This window comes from Lissotriton vulgaris, chromosome 11 (assembly GCF_964263255.1).
Source record: "Lissotriton vulgaris chromosome 11, aLisVul1.2, whole genome shotgun sequence".
NCBI lineage: Eukaryota > Metazoa > Chordata > Amphibia > Caudata > Salamandridae > Lissotriton > Lissotriton vulgaris.
In genome coordinates this window covers 134,824,695-134,839,310 of record NC_141699.1, presented here as the reverse complement: position 1 = coordinate 134,839,310, position 14,616 = coordinate 134,824,695, and the positions used below count along the sequence as shown (strand labels likewise).

At 46.0% G+C, this 14,616-nt stretch overlaps 1 protein-coding gene across 1 annotated transcript in view; it reads left to right on the top strand.

Annotated features, from left to right (window-relative positions):
• TCTN2 (tectonic family member 2) overlaps positions 1 to 14,616 on the top strand; it is a 229,100-nt gene that overhangs the window by 58,284 nt on the left and 156,200 nt on the right. The window contains exons 4-5 of the mRNA XM_086942904.1: positions 2,238 to 2,421; positions 3,956 to 4,056. Of these exons, the coding sequence (XP_086799030.1) occupies positions 2,238 to 2,421; positions 3,956 to 4,056 (285 nt within the window). The remainder of the gene's footprint in view (positions 1 to 2,237; positions 2,422 to 3,955; positions 4,057 to 14,616) is intronic.

The window sequence follows — 14,616 nt, the reverse complement described above, 5'->3', positions numbered from 1 at the left end:
CCCTGACATGCTTTGGAAAGACCACCAGTGACTCCTTCCTCATAGAGAATGGCAGGGTCCCCTTTTCACAATCCACATGATATACCTTTAGAGGGTAGAGAGCTAGGCATAAGCTGTAGGTGGAGAAAAATGTGAGAACTAAGCCATCTGTGCCTGGGATTTTGCCTGTTGCTAGTTGATTAAGTACTAATTTAATCTCCTCCAGCATTATTGTATCTTCCAATTCCTGACGCTGTAATGCATCACTACGTGGCATCAGGATATGCTGTAGGTAAGCCACGATTGAGAGCTCCCCCATGTCCGATGTGCCCTTCATAGCTCTCTGTAGGGTTCCTCAAATACCTGATTAATCCCAATTTGAGTATTCACTACATCAACTTGTGGGGCTCAAACAGCACCTTTCAGAGACCTGGGACACTCTTACTTCAGCAGCCATACAAGCAGCCACCGTGCTTTGTCTCCTTCTGCATGTTGCAGGCAATGTACTCCATGTAATCTAGCCTGCATAGGTCGCTCAGTTCTTCTTGTGTTCTAGTTTCAATCTGGCAAGTGCTCGAAACAAATCGTCATCTGTAACACTTTTGGTTTCCAAAGCCCATATTTTGGTCTCTTTAGCTTTCAAAACAGTTAATGTTTTCTTGACCTCGGAGACTGTGTTCCTGCAAAGACCACTCAGTACTACCTTAAAGGTATCCCATTCTATTGTGTGATCTGTGGTCATGCCTGTATTTTCAGTAAAGTATAGATCTATATCATGGGTCTACAACCGGTCGATCGCGAGCTACCGGTAGCTCGCCGACCACCCGGGAGTAGCTCGCGCCTGGCATCCAATTATTATTGCTTCTTTCTAAGCTCCGGTATCTATTTATTATCCTTATCCCTTCGTTATTTTTTTAGGCGTGTTATTGAGCGCTTGCCCGCCCTCACCCAAACCAGATGCTCAGATTGGCTGAACTGAGCTTTAGCTGGGGCGGGGCGGGCGGAAGAATACTATATAAAGTGTGCACTTTTTTCTTTAAAAAATCACTCCACTGAAACAAAAATAATTGCCATTTACGATGCCAATAGCTCAAACTCCAACAAATGCAAGACCTATTGCATTGCAAATGCTTGTTTCTTTAAATACTGACACAAGCAGCTGTTATTTTTAAATACTTGCAACTAGTCCTCAGTATTATTTTTAAGCTGGATTTCAAACTCTGCTCAGTGTCCTATGTTCTATTTGAAAAATCAACTATGCTATTTATAAATATTGAAAATATTAAATGAATTGTTCACTTTTGAGAACCCTTAAGATATGACCTGCCCCCTCTCAGTGTTTTAAATGTTTTTTTCTTTACTTTGTTTGTAACCATGTGTAATACATAAGCATTGGCAAAGGCAATAGTTTAGCACACACATTTTAAAGTTGACACCAATTGGCCTTGTTTGTTTATTATTCTGCTTTTGAACTGCTTATCTATACCACAACTTGGCCAACACTGTGACAGAAATTAGTTTTTGTGCCGCATGCAAAAAGTTGCTCAAGACTGTTGTTGTATTTTATGCGGTTCTGTAGAACACATAGCACTAAAGAAATACAGATAAAGGTAGTCTTGTGTATAGGGTGGTTGTAATAATTCTTCATATCTTTGCCAGTGAAACGTTTTAGAGTAAGCCAAATATCAGGTTGGAGACCGAATTCGAACAGGATAGCATGGAGCCTACGAAACAGTGTGTGAATTAAACCACATATATCTGCATAGTCGAGCCCAATATTCTGAATGAGTGAGGTGAGTGAGGTAAGGACGGCGAGGAGAGAGGTAGACCTTTCACAGAGACTGTCCGATTCATGAAGGGAATGAACACATTAGCAGGTTTATCAGAAGTTTTTCAACAGAAGAGTACTCTACTATCTGAGATGTAGAAGGCAGACCGTGGAAAGAGCAGCTTAAGCAACGCCGGAAGCAGCGACAGCGTTGGCCATCCTCCTAGCAGAGGTGGTGGAAACAAAAAGTAGTCAATGAAATTGAATTGCTGCAGGTGAAACGACAGTGGATTAGTGGCACTGGAACATTCAAGGGCAGATCTACAGATATTAACGTGTTTTAGCGTTGAGACCAGGCGCGGAGCTGATCTGACTACAGAGGTATCCTGATCCTAGTCCACCTTCAAGTTATACTCTTCATTTTACAGCCCTGTTTAAAGGATCTTGAAATTTCAAAACTAAACAATATTTATTTTCCCCTCTCACTTAGAATACCTTCAAAGTGACATTGACGTGGGGTAGCCCCCTATGCCCCACCAACGAGGCGAACTGCTGCACTCTCTGTGTGGCCCGAACCTTTCAGGTGGTGGCCTGCCAGAATTCGACAGTGGTTGCAAGTCTGATCATTCAAGCAGAGATCTATTCAAATTCCACTTTCACAGGAACAGTGTCAGGTAAGAAAGTCCGATCAGAGTCGCAACACATTTATTTCATTTCAGTATGTATGGGTTGAATTGTCACAGGTGACCCCCTGTACGCAGAACGTCAGTTTTGAAGAAAGCCACTGCTGTATACTAGCTAGTACAGGGGTGTGGAACTGTTTAAGGTATTGCAGTATGTCATTTTAGGTTATTGGTAGTAAATGCGTACTTGTTATGGAATTCAGAATGATGATACTAGTTAGACATTCAGGGTAAGAGTCGAATCAAATTAAATGTCACTATGTTCCAGCCATGCTCGTGTGTGTAGTCAGGGAAAGTTTGTACATTATTTTTTTAACATCAGGGATTTTCCATCCAGTTTAAAGTACACAAAGCCCCTATTTCCCTGAATAATCCAATAAATATAAATTAACTGTACTTATGTAAGATGTACCATTGCTTATTTTAAGCAAGAAGCCACACAAAAAGTGTGATCTTTTAAAGGTAAACATTTCATCTGCTTGCATGCCGACTTTCCAGTTATGTTGTTCTAGACATTCGTACATTGTGCAGTATGCCCCAGCACCACCCCAGTTCAGACACAGCCATATGCAAATCAGTCTTGACCCTGTGCCATGATGATTGTTTCCGGTTCAGGGAAGACCTGGCTTGGCAGTTCAGGGTGGACTGTTCCCATGAGGCACAGGGTTAAGACTGATTTGCATATAGCTGGGTCTGAACTGGCGAAGTGAGCTAAAGAATGATGATGGATTCAACTCAGATCTGTGACTGGGGGTGAGTGTCTGAAAAGTTTCAGCACTCCGTCCATCATCTCCTTGTGTTTCCTATTGATTGAAACCTGTTGCTGTGTGACTGTGCACAAGTGTATCTACAACTCTGGCTGTTTGAGTCCTTGTAATATTTCCATCTTTGCTTCAGGAGTCGGAGTTGGAATCTTGAAGAAGTTTTTCAGGTGCACAAATAATAGATACAGTGGAATGGGTTTTACCTAGGTGGATTAGCAACCTTGGCTTTTGGTTGTTGGTGGAAAGGTGAAGAGTTGTATCCAATGAATTACTATGTGTATAGGACTGATTGTATGCTTTGTTCCTTGCTTTGTCTCAATCAAGTTCAGATTTTCCTGGATTAATCCCTTTACAGCTGTTTGGGTCCCTTTAATGCTTAGTGTTGCTTGATTACTCTCATAGTTAGTGTTGTATACGCATATCTTTTGTGGGTTTTTTTCTTGTCTACCCTGAGTTCAGATTCACCCTCTAGTTCTGACATGATTGCTGTTGCACCAATCTCCCAAAGCTAGTATATAAGATGGAGCCACTGTAAGGAATGCTTCTATGGCCAGCATGTAACTGATTCCAACACTCGTAACCTCGGAGATTTTTCACTAGCTAGTGTATCGTTGCATAAAAAAGTGTAACCTTTAAATAGTTAAAAACTTACTGAGGTTTAGCCTGTTTGTAACTTGAGTAATGCTTTAAAAAATGTGTGTGTCTGTGCTATTAATTTAGTTAATGCTTTAGTAAACTCAATTTGGTGTACATTGTTACAGAAAACGCAACAGTGATTCCTAACCAAGTGTACCACCCTCTTGGAGATTGCCCTTGTAACCTGACAGCTGGAGCATGTGACATTGGTTGCTGCTGTGATCAGGTATTTGAGCATTGTTTACATTGTTCTGTTGTCTCACTGCGAAGCAGGTACATCTTTGCCTTTCGGAAAATGTATTTGATTAGATGGAGCTGCCTTATTTAAGAGGTTTAGTTGTCTTTCCTTGTTATGTTCGAGCATGGGTTGGGCAATATTTCTTCACTTTTCTCTGTCTAAACTGAACTAGCATTTGCAATGCAATAGGTCTCGCATTAGGAAAGTGTGAGCTATTGGTCAATTTTTTTAAATATGTGTTGGCTGTGAAAATATATAAATTAATAGCATTGTTATTCACCAAGACAATAGCTTACACTTTCATAATGCGAGTCCTATTGGCTATGGTAATGCTTGTTGGTATCAAGCAAGGACAGTGCTGTTGTGGTGCTGAGTGATGATGTGGTTGGGCTGAGTGATGTGGTGGTGTATTAGAGTGATGTGGTGGTGTCCCAGAGTGATGTGGTGGTATCACGTCCCAGAGTGATGTGGTGGTGTTCCTGAGTGATGTGGTGGTGTCCCTGAGTGATGTGATGGTGTTCCTGAGTGATGTGGTGGTGTGTGTGAGTGATGCAGCAGTGTGAGTAATGCAGCAGTGTGCAGCAGTGTGAGGTGGGCAGCAGTGTGAAGCGTGCGGCAGTGTGCAGCATGCACCATTATGAGTTATGCAGCAGTGTGAGGCGTGCAGCATTGTGAGGCGTGCAGCATTGTGAGGCGTGCAGCATTGTGAGGCGTGCAGCAGTATGAGGCGTGCAGCAGTATGAGGCGTGCAGCAGTGTGTGGCGTGCAGCAGTGTGAGGCGTGCAGCAGTGTGTGGCGTGCAGCAGTGGGAGGCGTGCAGCAGTGTGCAGCAGTGTGAGGCGTGCAGCAGTGTGAGGCGGGCAGCAGTGTGAGGCGTGCGGAAGAGTGCAGCATGCAGCAGTATGAGTAATGCAGCAGTGTGGGGCATGCAACAGTGTGGCGTGCAGCAGTGTGTGTCGTGAGGCGTGCAGCAGTGTGAGGCGTGCAGCAGTGTGAGGCGGGCAGCAGTGGGAGGCGTGCAGCAGTGTGCAGCACGCAGCAGTGTTCGAATGCAGCAGTGTGCAGCAGTGTGTGGCGTGCAGCAGTGTGAGGCATGCAGCAGTGTGAGGCGTGCAGCAGTGTGAGGCGCTCAGCAGTGTGAGGCGCTCAGCAGTGTGAGGCGTGCAGCAGTGTGAGGCGTGCAGCAGTGTGAGGCGTGCAGCAGTGTGTGGCGTGCAGCAGTGTATGGCGTGCAGCAGTGCGTGCAGCAGTGTGTGGCATGCAGCAGTGTGTGGCGTGCAGCTGTGTGTGGCGTGCAGCTGTGTGTGTGGCGTGCAGCGTGCAGCAGTGTGTGGCGTGCAGCAGTGTGTGGCGTGCAGCAATGTGTGGCGTGCAGCAGTGTGTGGCGTGCAGTAGTGTTTTCCGTGCAGCAGTGTGTTGCGTGCAGAAGAGTGGCGTGCAGCAGCGTGTGGCGTGCAGCAGTGTGGCGTGCAGCAGTGTTTTGCGTGCAGCAGTGTTTTGCGTGCAGCAGTGTTTTGCATGCAGCAGTGTGTGGCGTGCAGCTGTGTGGCGTGCAGCTGTGTGGCGTGCAGCTGTGTGTGGCGTGCAGCTGTGTGTGGCGTGCAGCTGTGTGAGGCGTGCAGCAGTGTGTGGTGTTGTCTGTGTGCAGTGTCGTTCTGGGGCTTCCACCCCGGGCATCTCGTCATGAAGGCTGATGTATTCTTCAGGATAAAATTAAGCACGATGTCTCTGTGCAAGAAGCTGCACAAGGGTTGCCGCTATATGTTACCAGAAAAGATGTACGTAAAACAAGAGAAAACTGCAGAACTTAGAAAGACGAATGGTGGATTTGAAGACTCCATCTGAGCAGTAGCCAACGATCTGGACGGTCATATAAAGGGAAGATCACTAGATTGCAACATAGCAAACTACCCTCCTCTGCGCCACAAACAGCCCAAATTCAGTCTCCGATTCGGTCTTTGCATTCAACACTGTACAGCTTCTCCGCTGCCTTAAATATACAACATACATATAAACAAGCTGAGGCAGGGAGATAAGCGAAACAGAAAGCAGCTTAGTATCCGGGCTGTGAGGAGACCTGGGAGGACGGGGGCTGCCCGCGCATGCGCGTCAATTCTAACTTTCGTTAGGAAGAGGGAGCCCCGGCGCTAAAGCGAAGTGCGGGAGCTGAAGTCCCGGGTCCCAGGACGGGGCCCGGGTGAAGACCAGCGGATAGCACTGCGGGCTCCCATGCCTAAGGGGAGAGCCAGCGTTGTGCTGGCAGAGGAGCTGGAGTGCTCTCGAAAAGCGCCGCAGCCAGCTGCTGAGCAGTTCCCCCCGCAGACCGGGGGAGTGGGGGAATCTCCATTAGTCTAATGGTTGTGCCGATTGGGGGGGGTGGGGATGTGTTTGCGGGTGTGTGTGTGCGTGTGTGGTGTGTGTCTTTGCGTGTGTGTATGCGTGTGTATGTATGTATGTATGCATGTGTGTGTATGCACACGCGCTATATTGCAGGAGGCTGAATTGCCTTAGAAGCGGGACAGGAGATGTGCACGGCGCAGGGCTGTACGTGCGCGCACACATGCTAAAATCGCCAACGGCCCTGCGTGTTCCCATCCCTTGTCCCAGATTCCCAGCAAGTGGATAACAAAAGAGCCTTCGCTGGACGCAGCGCTTCGCGCTGATTACACCAGCTCGCCCTAAAAAAGGCAGTACATTAATTACATTGTTTGAACACACATTGAAGCCAATTGTGGGTACTCGCCATATGACAGAGCCCGTTCCCCGCAGGAGTGCTTCATTCTTCTGAGGTCTGTGAACCAAGTACCATTGAGGTTGCCATTACCACGTGAATTTTCACACAAGCTAAATAAGTAGTTATTATTGCGTTCGTTTTTAATGTTGTTTGGCCACATCCATTCATGAATCAGTTCAGTTCATCTTACAGTAACATGATGTTGTCTCATGTTGAAACTAGTGGCGTTGATAGCCATATCCTTTTAATCTCGGTCTTGCCAGAGGATACTATTGGGGGCATCGATTTCCAATTGTCACATGTGCTTGATGTCTCTTTTAATATATCAGCTGGTTTGCAAGCAACAAATATTACACTTAAAACCTGGAATCCAAATTAAACAGTTGCCCCAGCTGTAAATATTTAAAGTAAATTATCAATTGGAAATTTTTAGACTTAGATCTTTTTTTCTCAAAATTAAGTATAAACACAAATAACACAGTGCAATTAAGCAAGATGCACATAGAAAAACAGACACCACTACTGTCATATATAACTCAATCCCATTATCAATATTTATAAATAATTGCTTCAAAACCAAGAATAAGTGTATTGAAGAAGCACAGGGGCCGATACAGACTGGAAAGAGGAATAAGGCTAGTCCACAGCCACTACCATTGGAGAAAGCTTTGTATGGTCTGCTCACTGATGAGACAAGAGCTCCATTTTGTGCGACAAGTCACTCCTGTCCTTCCAGTACAGTCCCTGCCAACACAATGAGAACTAAAAATGATCAACCGCAACCTTAGAGGAACAGTTCTAAGCGTGCACTGCGACCTCACGGGTAAATCTAAGTTCTTACCATGATAACCCTCTTCTCTGGGGGAGGTGAATGGTGGCATGCACATCAGGAAAATCCAACTTCCCCATTTTCTCTTCAGTTGTGTGTCAAACTTTCCAGTGGGCCATGCCTCCTTGTTCCTCCTAACTTCCTCTGTCCCCCATCAGTCTTGGTGCATCTCAGCTGAACCCAGCTATCAGGAGCTGCACCAGAGACCTTCATCACAGACACTGCTGTCACCTCTCTGATATGTCCATTGAAGCAGCAGACCAATCACTCTTCTGCTTCTCTCTTTGTAGCTATCATTCCTCACCTGAGGTTTGCTGAGCAGCAAAATTTGGCACTGAGGTTGGGGACGTGTGAGGAAAGCTACTATCCCAGACTCCCTCAAGCTCTGCCCCCGATTAGTATATTTTAGTTTGGTTGGGCAGATTACAAAAATTTTTAGGATATATTTTTCAAAAATGAACAAATCAAGACACTAATACTAAAAATGATATACCTGAAAGATCGGAATCAGCTGCTCTCCCCCCGCACACCTTTCTCAATTCACATCTCTCTACTAAAAGCCTTAAAATGTAATTCACAGCCAACATATCTAGTGATTATTGGCAACCTAGCCCTCAGCTGTAATTTTGTCTCCCCACAAATTCAGAGGTTGGTTTCTGTGTAACCAATTTGATTGCAGTGTCTTTTTCAAAATCTTCCATTTTTAGAGTCTGTTTGTACTGCTCCAACATCACCTACAAATAACACAAGATAGTGAAATCTGAATCCCAAAGCAATACTCTGTGTTAAACTTCTAGCCATTCTATTATTTTGGCACACAGTGGAGACGAATTGGGCAATGCTGGTATGTACTACTCTGCAGTTGAGACCTACCCCCCTGGACTTTGGACATAAAATGCAGGCTATGAGGTTTGGACTGTGATGGGGCTTTTGGAATCAGTTGTTTGATTAACAGTACAGGTTAAGATGTGTTTGACATTGGGGTATTTCTTCCTACCACAGTATGTGCTGTAGTTTCTTTATCTTAGTGATGACAACAGCATATGTGTGCCTAGTTAGATAAAATATCTGAAAGAGACTGTTAGTAATAGATGCCTTACTTTAGAATTACCCCCATGTGTCAGACTGGTTCTGGAGATTTTTTTTCTCCTCAGCAGTACCCCTGCGTGTCGGTAGGTGGTGTCCGTCAACTCCACTTTTGTCGTTGTCAGCGTGATCGATAGTATGACATCACGGTATCTACTTAGACACCTCCCCTGTGCGCTGACGTCAGTTTTCTTTTTCCGTGCCAGCCAGAGTAGATCTGTAGATAGCAGTACCCTTAGTCACTTTTTAACAGGCGTTATCTATGGTTCACGGTAGGCCACGAGCATTTTCAGTTTACCGTGATCCCCTTTGGCCTTACCAGCTCCCCTCGGGTGTTCACGAAAGTGATGGCGGTGGTCTCAGCTCATCTGCGCAGATCAGGGGTTCCAGTCTTCCCCTATCTCAACGACTGGCTGTTAAAGGCGGGCTCGCCCCAGTCTGTTGTCTCCCACCTCCACACTACCGCGGACCTCCTGCACTCGCTGAGGTTCACTATCAACATGCCGAAGTCGCACCTGATTCCCTCCCAGAAGCTCCTTTTCATCGGAGCAGTTCTGGACACTACAATTTCGGGCCTATCCTCCCGAGCAGCGAGTCTGGGATATTCGGGCTATGATGCTGATGTTTCATCCTCTATCTTGGAGTTCAGTGAGAATGACCTTGAGGCTGCTGGGCCTCGTGGCCTCCTGCATCCTGCTGGTGGACCATGCCATGTGGCATATGCGGGCTCTGCAGTGGGACCTGAAGTTTCAGTGGGTGCAGCATCAGGGGGAATCTTTCAGATTTCGTCCATATCTCGGAGGGCACTGCACACGAATTGCAGTGGTGGCTAATGAACCAGGATTGGGTAAACAAAAGATCCCTCTCCCTTCCCCAACCAGGGTTCACAGTGGTGACAGATGCGTCACTCCTGGGATGGGGCGGCCACATGGGAGAGGCAGAGATTAGAGGCCCCTGGTCTCTGGCGGAGGCCAGGCTCCACATCAATCTTCTGGAGCTACGGGCGATTCGTCATGCACTGAAGGCATTCCTTCCCTCTGTCAATGGAAGAGTAGAGAGTAGTGCAGGTGTTCACAGACATCACCACCGCGATTTTTTACAACTATTTTACTGAAAATAATTTTAAAAAAAATATTCTAAAAAGCAACATTACTTACCTTAAAAAACAATATTCTTGACAACGATATTTTTGCATCACGATATTTTGTTTCCAATATTATTGTCTTCAATATTTTTACAACTCTCTATTTTGTCCAAACGCCCATTCCATTACATACTTTAGCAATTAAACATAACATAATTGTAGCCCTGCCAACATTGTGAAGGGGCTCAAAAAAGGGCCTAGAGAGCACCTCCATGAATTCTTGTCTCAGTATAAAATGAGAGAAGCGAGTTGCACTGTTCCACGATGTACTTGTGTCCCATATGACTATTTCATTCCCTCTTTTTTAATGAACACCTCAATAGGCTCTTGGTGAGCTGCTAGACGTTGTGCTTCCTGTGCCACGTATCTTCTTAAATTGTAAAGTGTACTAAAATGCTGTTTGTTGTAGCATGACGCACTTTAGAAAAAGCAATGTTATTGGTCTGTCAGGGCTGCTATAATGTTTTTTTTTAAAAATGAAAGCTGGGTCCAACTCCTGGGTGGAAGGACCCCTGGTCCTGCTATGTCCCAGCTTTAAATCCAGCTTTTTCATTCCAGCGTAAATATTCAACATCTGTAGACCATTTGCGATCATATCGGTCTCTTTCATTACCAATGTCAGACTGTGCTAGTCAGATCCTCCAAACACCTTCCCCCACAGAGGTGCTTTGTACTCAACTATTGATCCTTGCACAAACATTTCCCACAGATTGACTACTATATTACTTGCAATTGGCCCAACATAATTTGTTTTAACAGAGACCTGGCTAAAGGAATCTACCGTAGCCTAGAATCTCCTTGCTACTACTTCTGGCTGTACCACCGGGCACCATGACCGACCACATATGCAAGGCTGGCACATGGCTATTGTTTAGCAATCCTCTTTTTCATGCACCTTTCTGGATTCAACTGAATTCTGAAGTGTAGAGTGCCTATTTTCCTCTTAAGACTAGCTCTACTTTTTCCTTCTCAGAGGCTCTTATCTGTCACCCTGTAGCCCCAGAACCAGTTTTGTGTGGAATCTGTGGGCTATCTAGGTCTTTACATACCTAAGGACACAAATTGAACCATATTAGGAGACTTTAATTTTCATCTGGATAATTTGGAATCCTCCGACTCTACCACTCTAATAGCCCTCTTTAGAGATCCCTCTTTTCAGGGGCGCACTGTAGTGTGTTCGCTGATTAACCTCTCCTTGACTTCAGGTACGGTTCCTGCCAAGTGGAAGCAGGCGGTGGTTTCCCCGATCCTGAAAAAACCATCATTGGATCCTTTAAAACCGGAAAACTACCGCCCGATTTCATTGCTTCCCTGGCCGGCCAAAGTCATGGAAGCTCACGTCAACCTGACTCTATCCGAGCATATGGCCCGGGCCAATGTCCTCGACCCTACACAGAATGGGTTCCGTGCTGGTCACAGCACGGAGACCGCCCTTCTGGCAATGGTAGAACATCTGCGGAGTGTGTTGGATGCAGGTCAAACGGCAGCGCTCATCTTATTAGACCTTAGCGCTGCCTTTGACACGGTGTCCCATCGCATCCTTCTGCACCGCCTGGAGGACATTGGCATCTGTGGCTCTGCTCTGCAGTGGTTCTGTTCCTTCCTTAGCGATCGCTCCTTCTGCGTTGCCACCCCTCCTTTTCAGTCCAAATTCCATCAGCTGGACCTGGGGGTCCCTCAGGGCTCCTCGCTGAGTCCCACGCTTTTCAACTTGTACGTGCGGCCGCTGGCTGATGTCGCCAGGCAGTGGGGCCTAACCATGGTCTCGTATGCCGACGACACGCAGCTAGCGGTCACGATCAGCGGGGATGTCGAACAGGATGCCCCCACGTTCCGAGATGGGCTGAGAGAGGTGGCCAGCTGGATGAATAACAACTGTCTCCAGCTGAACGCGAAAAAAACTGAGGTGATGATCGTTGGGAGGGGAGCAGATCGCTGGGGGGACAACTGGTGGCCTCTGGAGTTAGGGCCAGCCCCTACACCAGTGCTGGAACTTAGAAACCTGGGAGTGTGGTTAGATCACACCCTCTGCTTCACTACCCACACTAAGAGAGTGGCGGCATGCTGTTTTGGTGTTCTGTGTGGGCTAAGGCCGGTGCTCAAATTTTTTGATGCTCCGACGAGACAGTTGGTTATCCAAGCGACGATTATCTCCCGGCTGGACTATGCCAGCTCGCTCCTGCTGGGAGTTAACCAATCTGAGATCGTTCGCTTGCAGCGCGTACAGAACGCGGCTGCGAGAGCAGTGGTGGGTCTGCCGAGGTCCTGTCCCAGTTCCAATACTCTGCGGTCCCTACATTGGTTACCGATCAAAAGTCGAATCCACTTTAAGGCCCTTAGCCTTGCCTTCAAAATTTTAAAAGGGTCGGCACCTGAGATTCTCAATAATCTCTTATCCGCCTATGTCCCGACTCGCGCTCTTAGATCTCTTGGGCAATCCCTTGCGGTTATCCCGCGTTTCAGGCTTAGCCGGATGGGCGGTCGCTCTTTTCGTGTGAGAGCTGCGGCTCTTTGGAACTCCCTCCCTTTGGAAATCCGCCTGTTAGAGGATCTATTAGCATTCCGTAGGGCCGTGAAAACTCACCTGTTTTAATTCCTCTTATACTGACTTTCTGCACTTTACTGTTTCCTTCTGCGTTGTGTTATGTTCACCTTTTCCTTGTGCCAGGACGCTCCTTAGCTGGAGCATCTGTGCGCAAAATAAATGATATTAACATAACATAACACTTGCTTGAGGTGCTTGGTATACAGAAAGTAATGTCACCCATTCTCCTGGCTGGCCACTTCCTGGACCCTGTTTTTACCAACCTAGAAGCACTCTCTGTAGTTTTTCCCACACCTCTAATCTGTATCGACCCTTTAGTTTTCCCAGTTAATATGCCCTTCTCCCAACCGCAAAGCCTTTCCAAGTCTACTCCCTCTCCTGTGTTCTCCCGGCCTTAGTTCAGAGTTAATCAAGAGATCCTATTAACTACCATAACAACAGCCCCTCTCTGGCTCACTGCTGATATTTCTTGCGCTACTGAAAACATCCATTACTAGATCTTGTCTACTCTTGATCATATAGCCCCTTCAAAATCTTCTTGTTTGGTGAGGAAAAATTATGTCGCCCCATGGTTTTCTGCCAAATTGCATGATGCTAAGCATCACTGTAAAACCACAGAATAGACCTGTGGGAAATCCTATATCCCCAATACAATACACAGCTACAGAGCTAAAATGCCTTAAACACAAGGCTTGCATTTCCTATTATTCTTCTAGAAATCTATACTGCCAAGAACGCTTCCAAAGAAATGCTTTCATTTGTTAAAAATCTGTGAATTCAAAGGCTTGCAGCAACAATATCGCACCATCGCAGGAACTCTGTGATAACTAACGCAACGTTCTTCCACGTCAAAATCTCATACATTCATTCTAGTTTCACGGAACTACCTTCCCTAAATTCTTTAGATATTTATGAGCATTCCTTTCTCTTCAGTGCTGGTCCCTCTTTTCTGACTTTTCGCTGCTAACCAATGAAATGAGTAAGTCTGCCCTCTTTTTGTCATAATTGGATTCACTCATAGACGCTTGCCCATCTCATGTCTACTCCTTAGCAGAAAACATTTGAATTCCAATAGTCACTGAGCTTTGTAGTCTTTCTTTTTCCAACACCTTTCCCCTCCATCTGGAAGTACAAAATGGTTATGCAGCTTCTGAAGAAGCCTACAACTACCCCAGTCTCCATCGCCCTAGCTCCCTTCTTCCATTCCATTCTAAGATCTTAGGTAAAGGGACCAATTTACTTTATTGTACACAGTCAGGCTTTCGGCCTCATTACAGTATGGAAACTGCGCTTCTGTCAGTGTCTAAGGACGTTAGAGCCATCTTAGACCATTGTGGATCAGGCTCCCTGGTGTACTTGACCTCTCTGCATCATCTGATACTGTGTCTTACACTGTCCTCATCAAGCGTCTTTTTGAAAAAGATATTGGCCTAGAGCAGAGGTCTTCAAACTTTTGGATGCCGAGACCCCCCTGTCAACATTTTCAGGTGTAAGGACCCCCTCCTGACAAAAATTTCTAAACCTGTAGGCAGGGCTACTGCAAATATGAGGCAGGTGAGGACCAAATTATGCGACAGGCTTGACTAAATTGTGTGTGTAGAAAATGTAAATAATATTCTGTGATGCCACGTATTTTGGGATAGCATTGCTTTATTATTTTGAAATGTTTTAAACACAGTAACACTGAGGAAAGATTTCACCACATCAGTACCAGTTTATAACTAAAATACAACAATTAACATCAGAAAGATGTCTAGTCAACCTTTGTGAAGGGCCTCCCCCTCCACACGTTCGGCTGTAAGTGCAGAGTGGGACGAATTAATGCATGGTTAGTGATGGCCTTGTTGGAGTGAGCTACAGATTGAGCAGTGAGGGGGGGACAGGTGAGTGAAGTGTCACATGAGTGCAGGGTGAGTAGTGCGCTTGTGTGACTGCATGGTGAGGTACAGGATGAACAATGCAAGCATATTTTTAGTGCAGAGTGATCACTGTGAGTGCAGGGTGAGCGGTTGAATGTTGTGAGTGCATGGTGACCAGTGTGAGTGCATTGTGATCACTGTGAGTGCATTGTGATCACTGTGTGCAGGGTGAGCGGGTGAATGGTGTGAGTACATTGTGATCAGTGTGAGTGCATTGTGATCAGTGTGAGTGCATTGTGATCTCTGTGAGTGCATTGTGATCTCTGTGAGTGCATGGCAATCGCTGTGAGT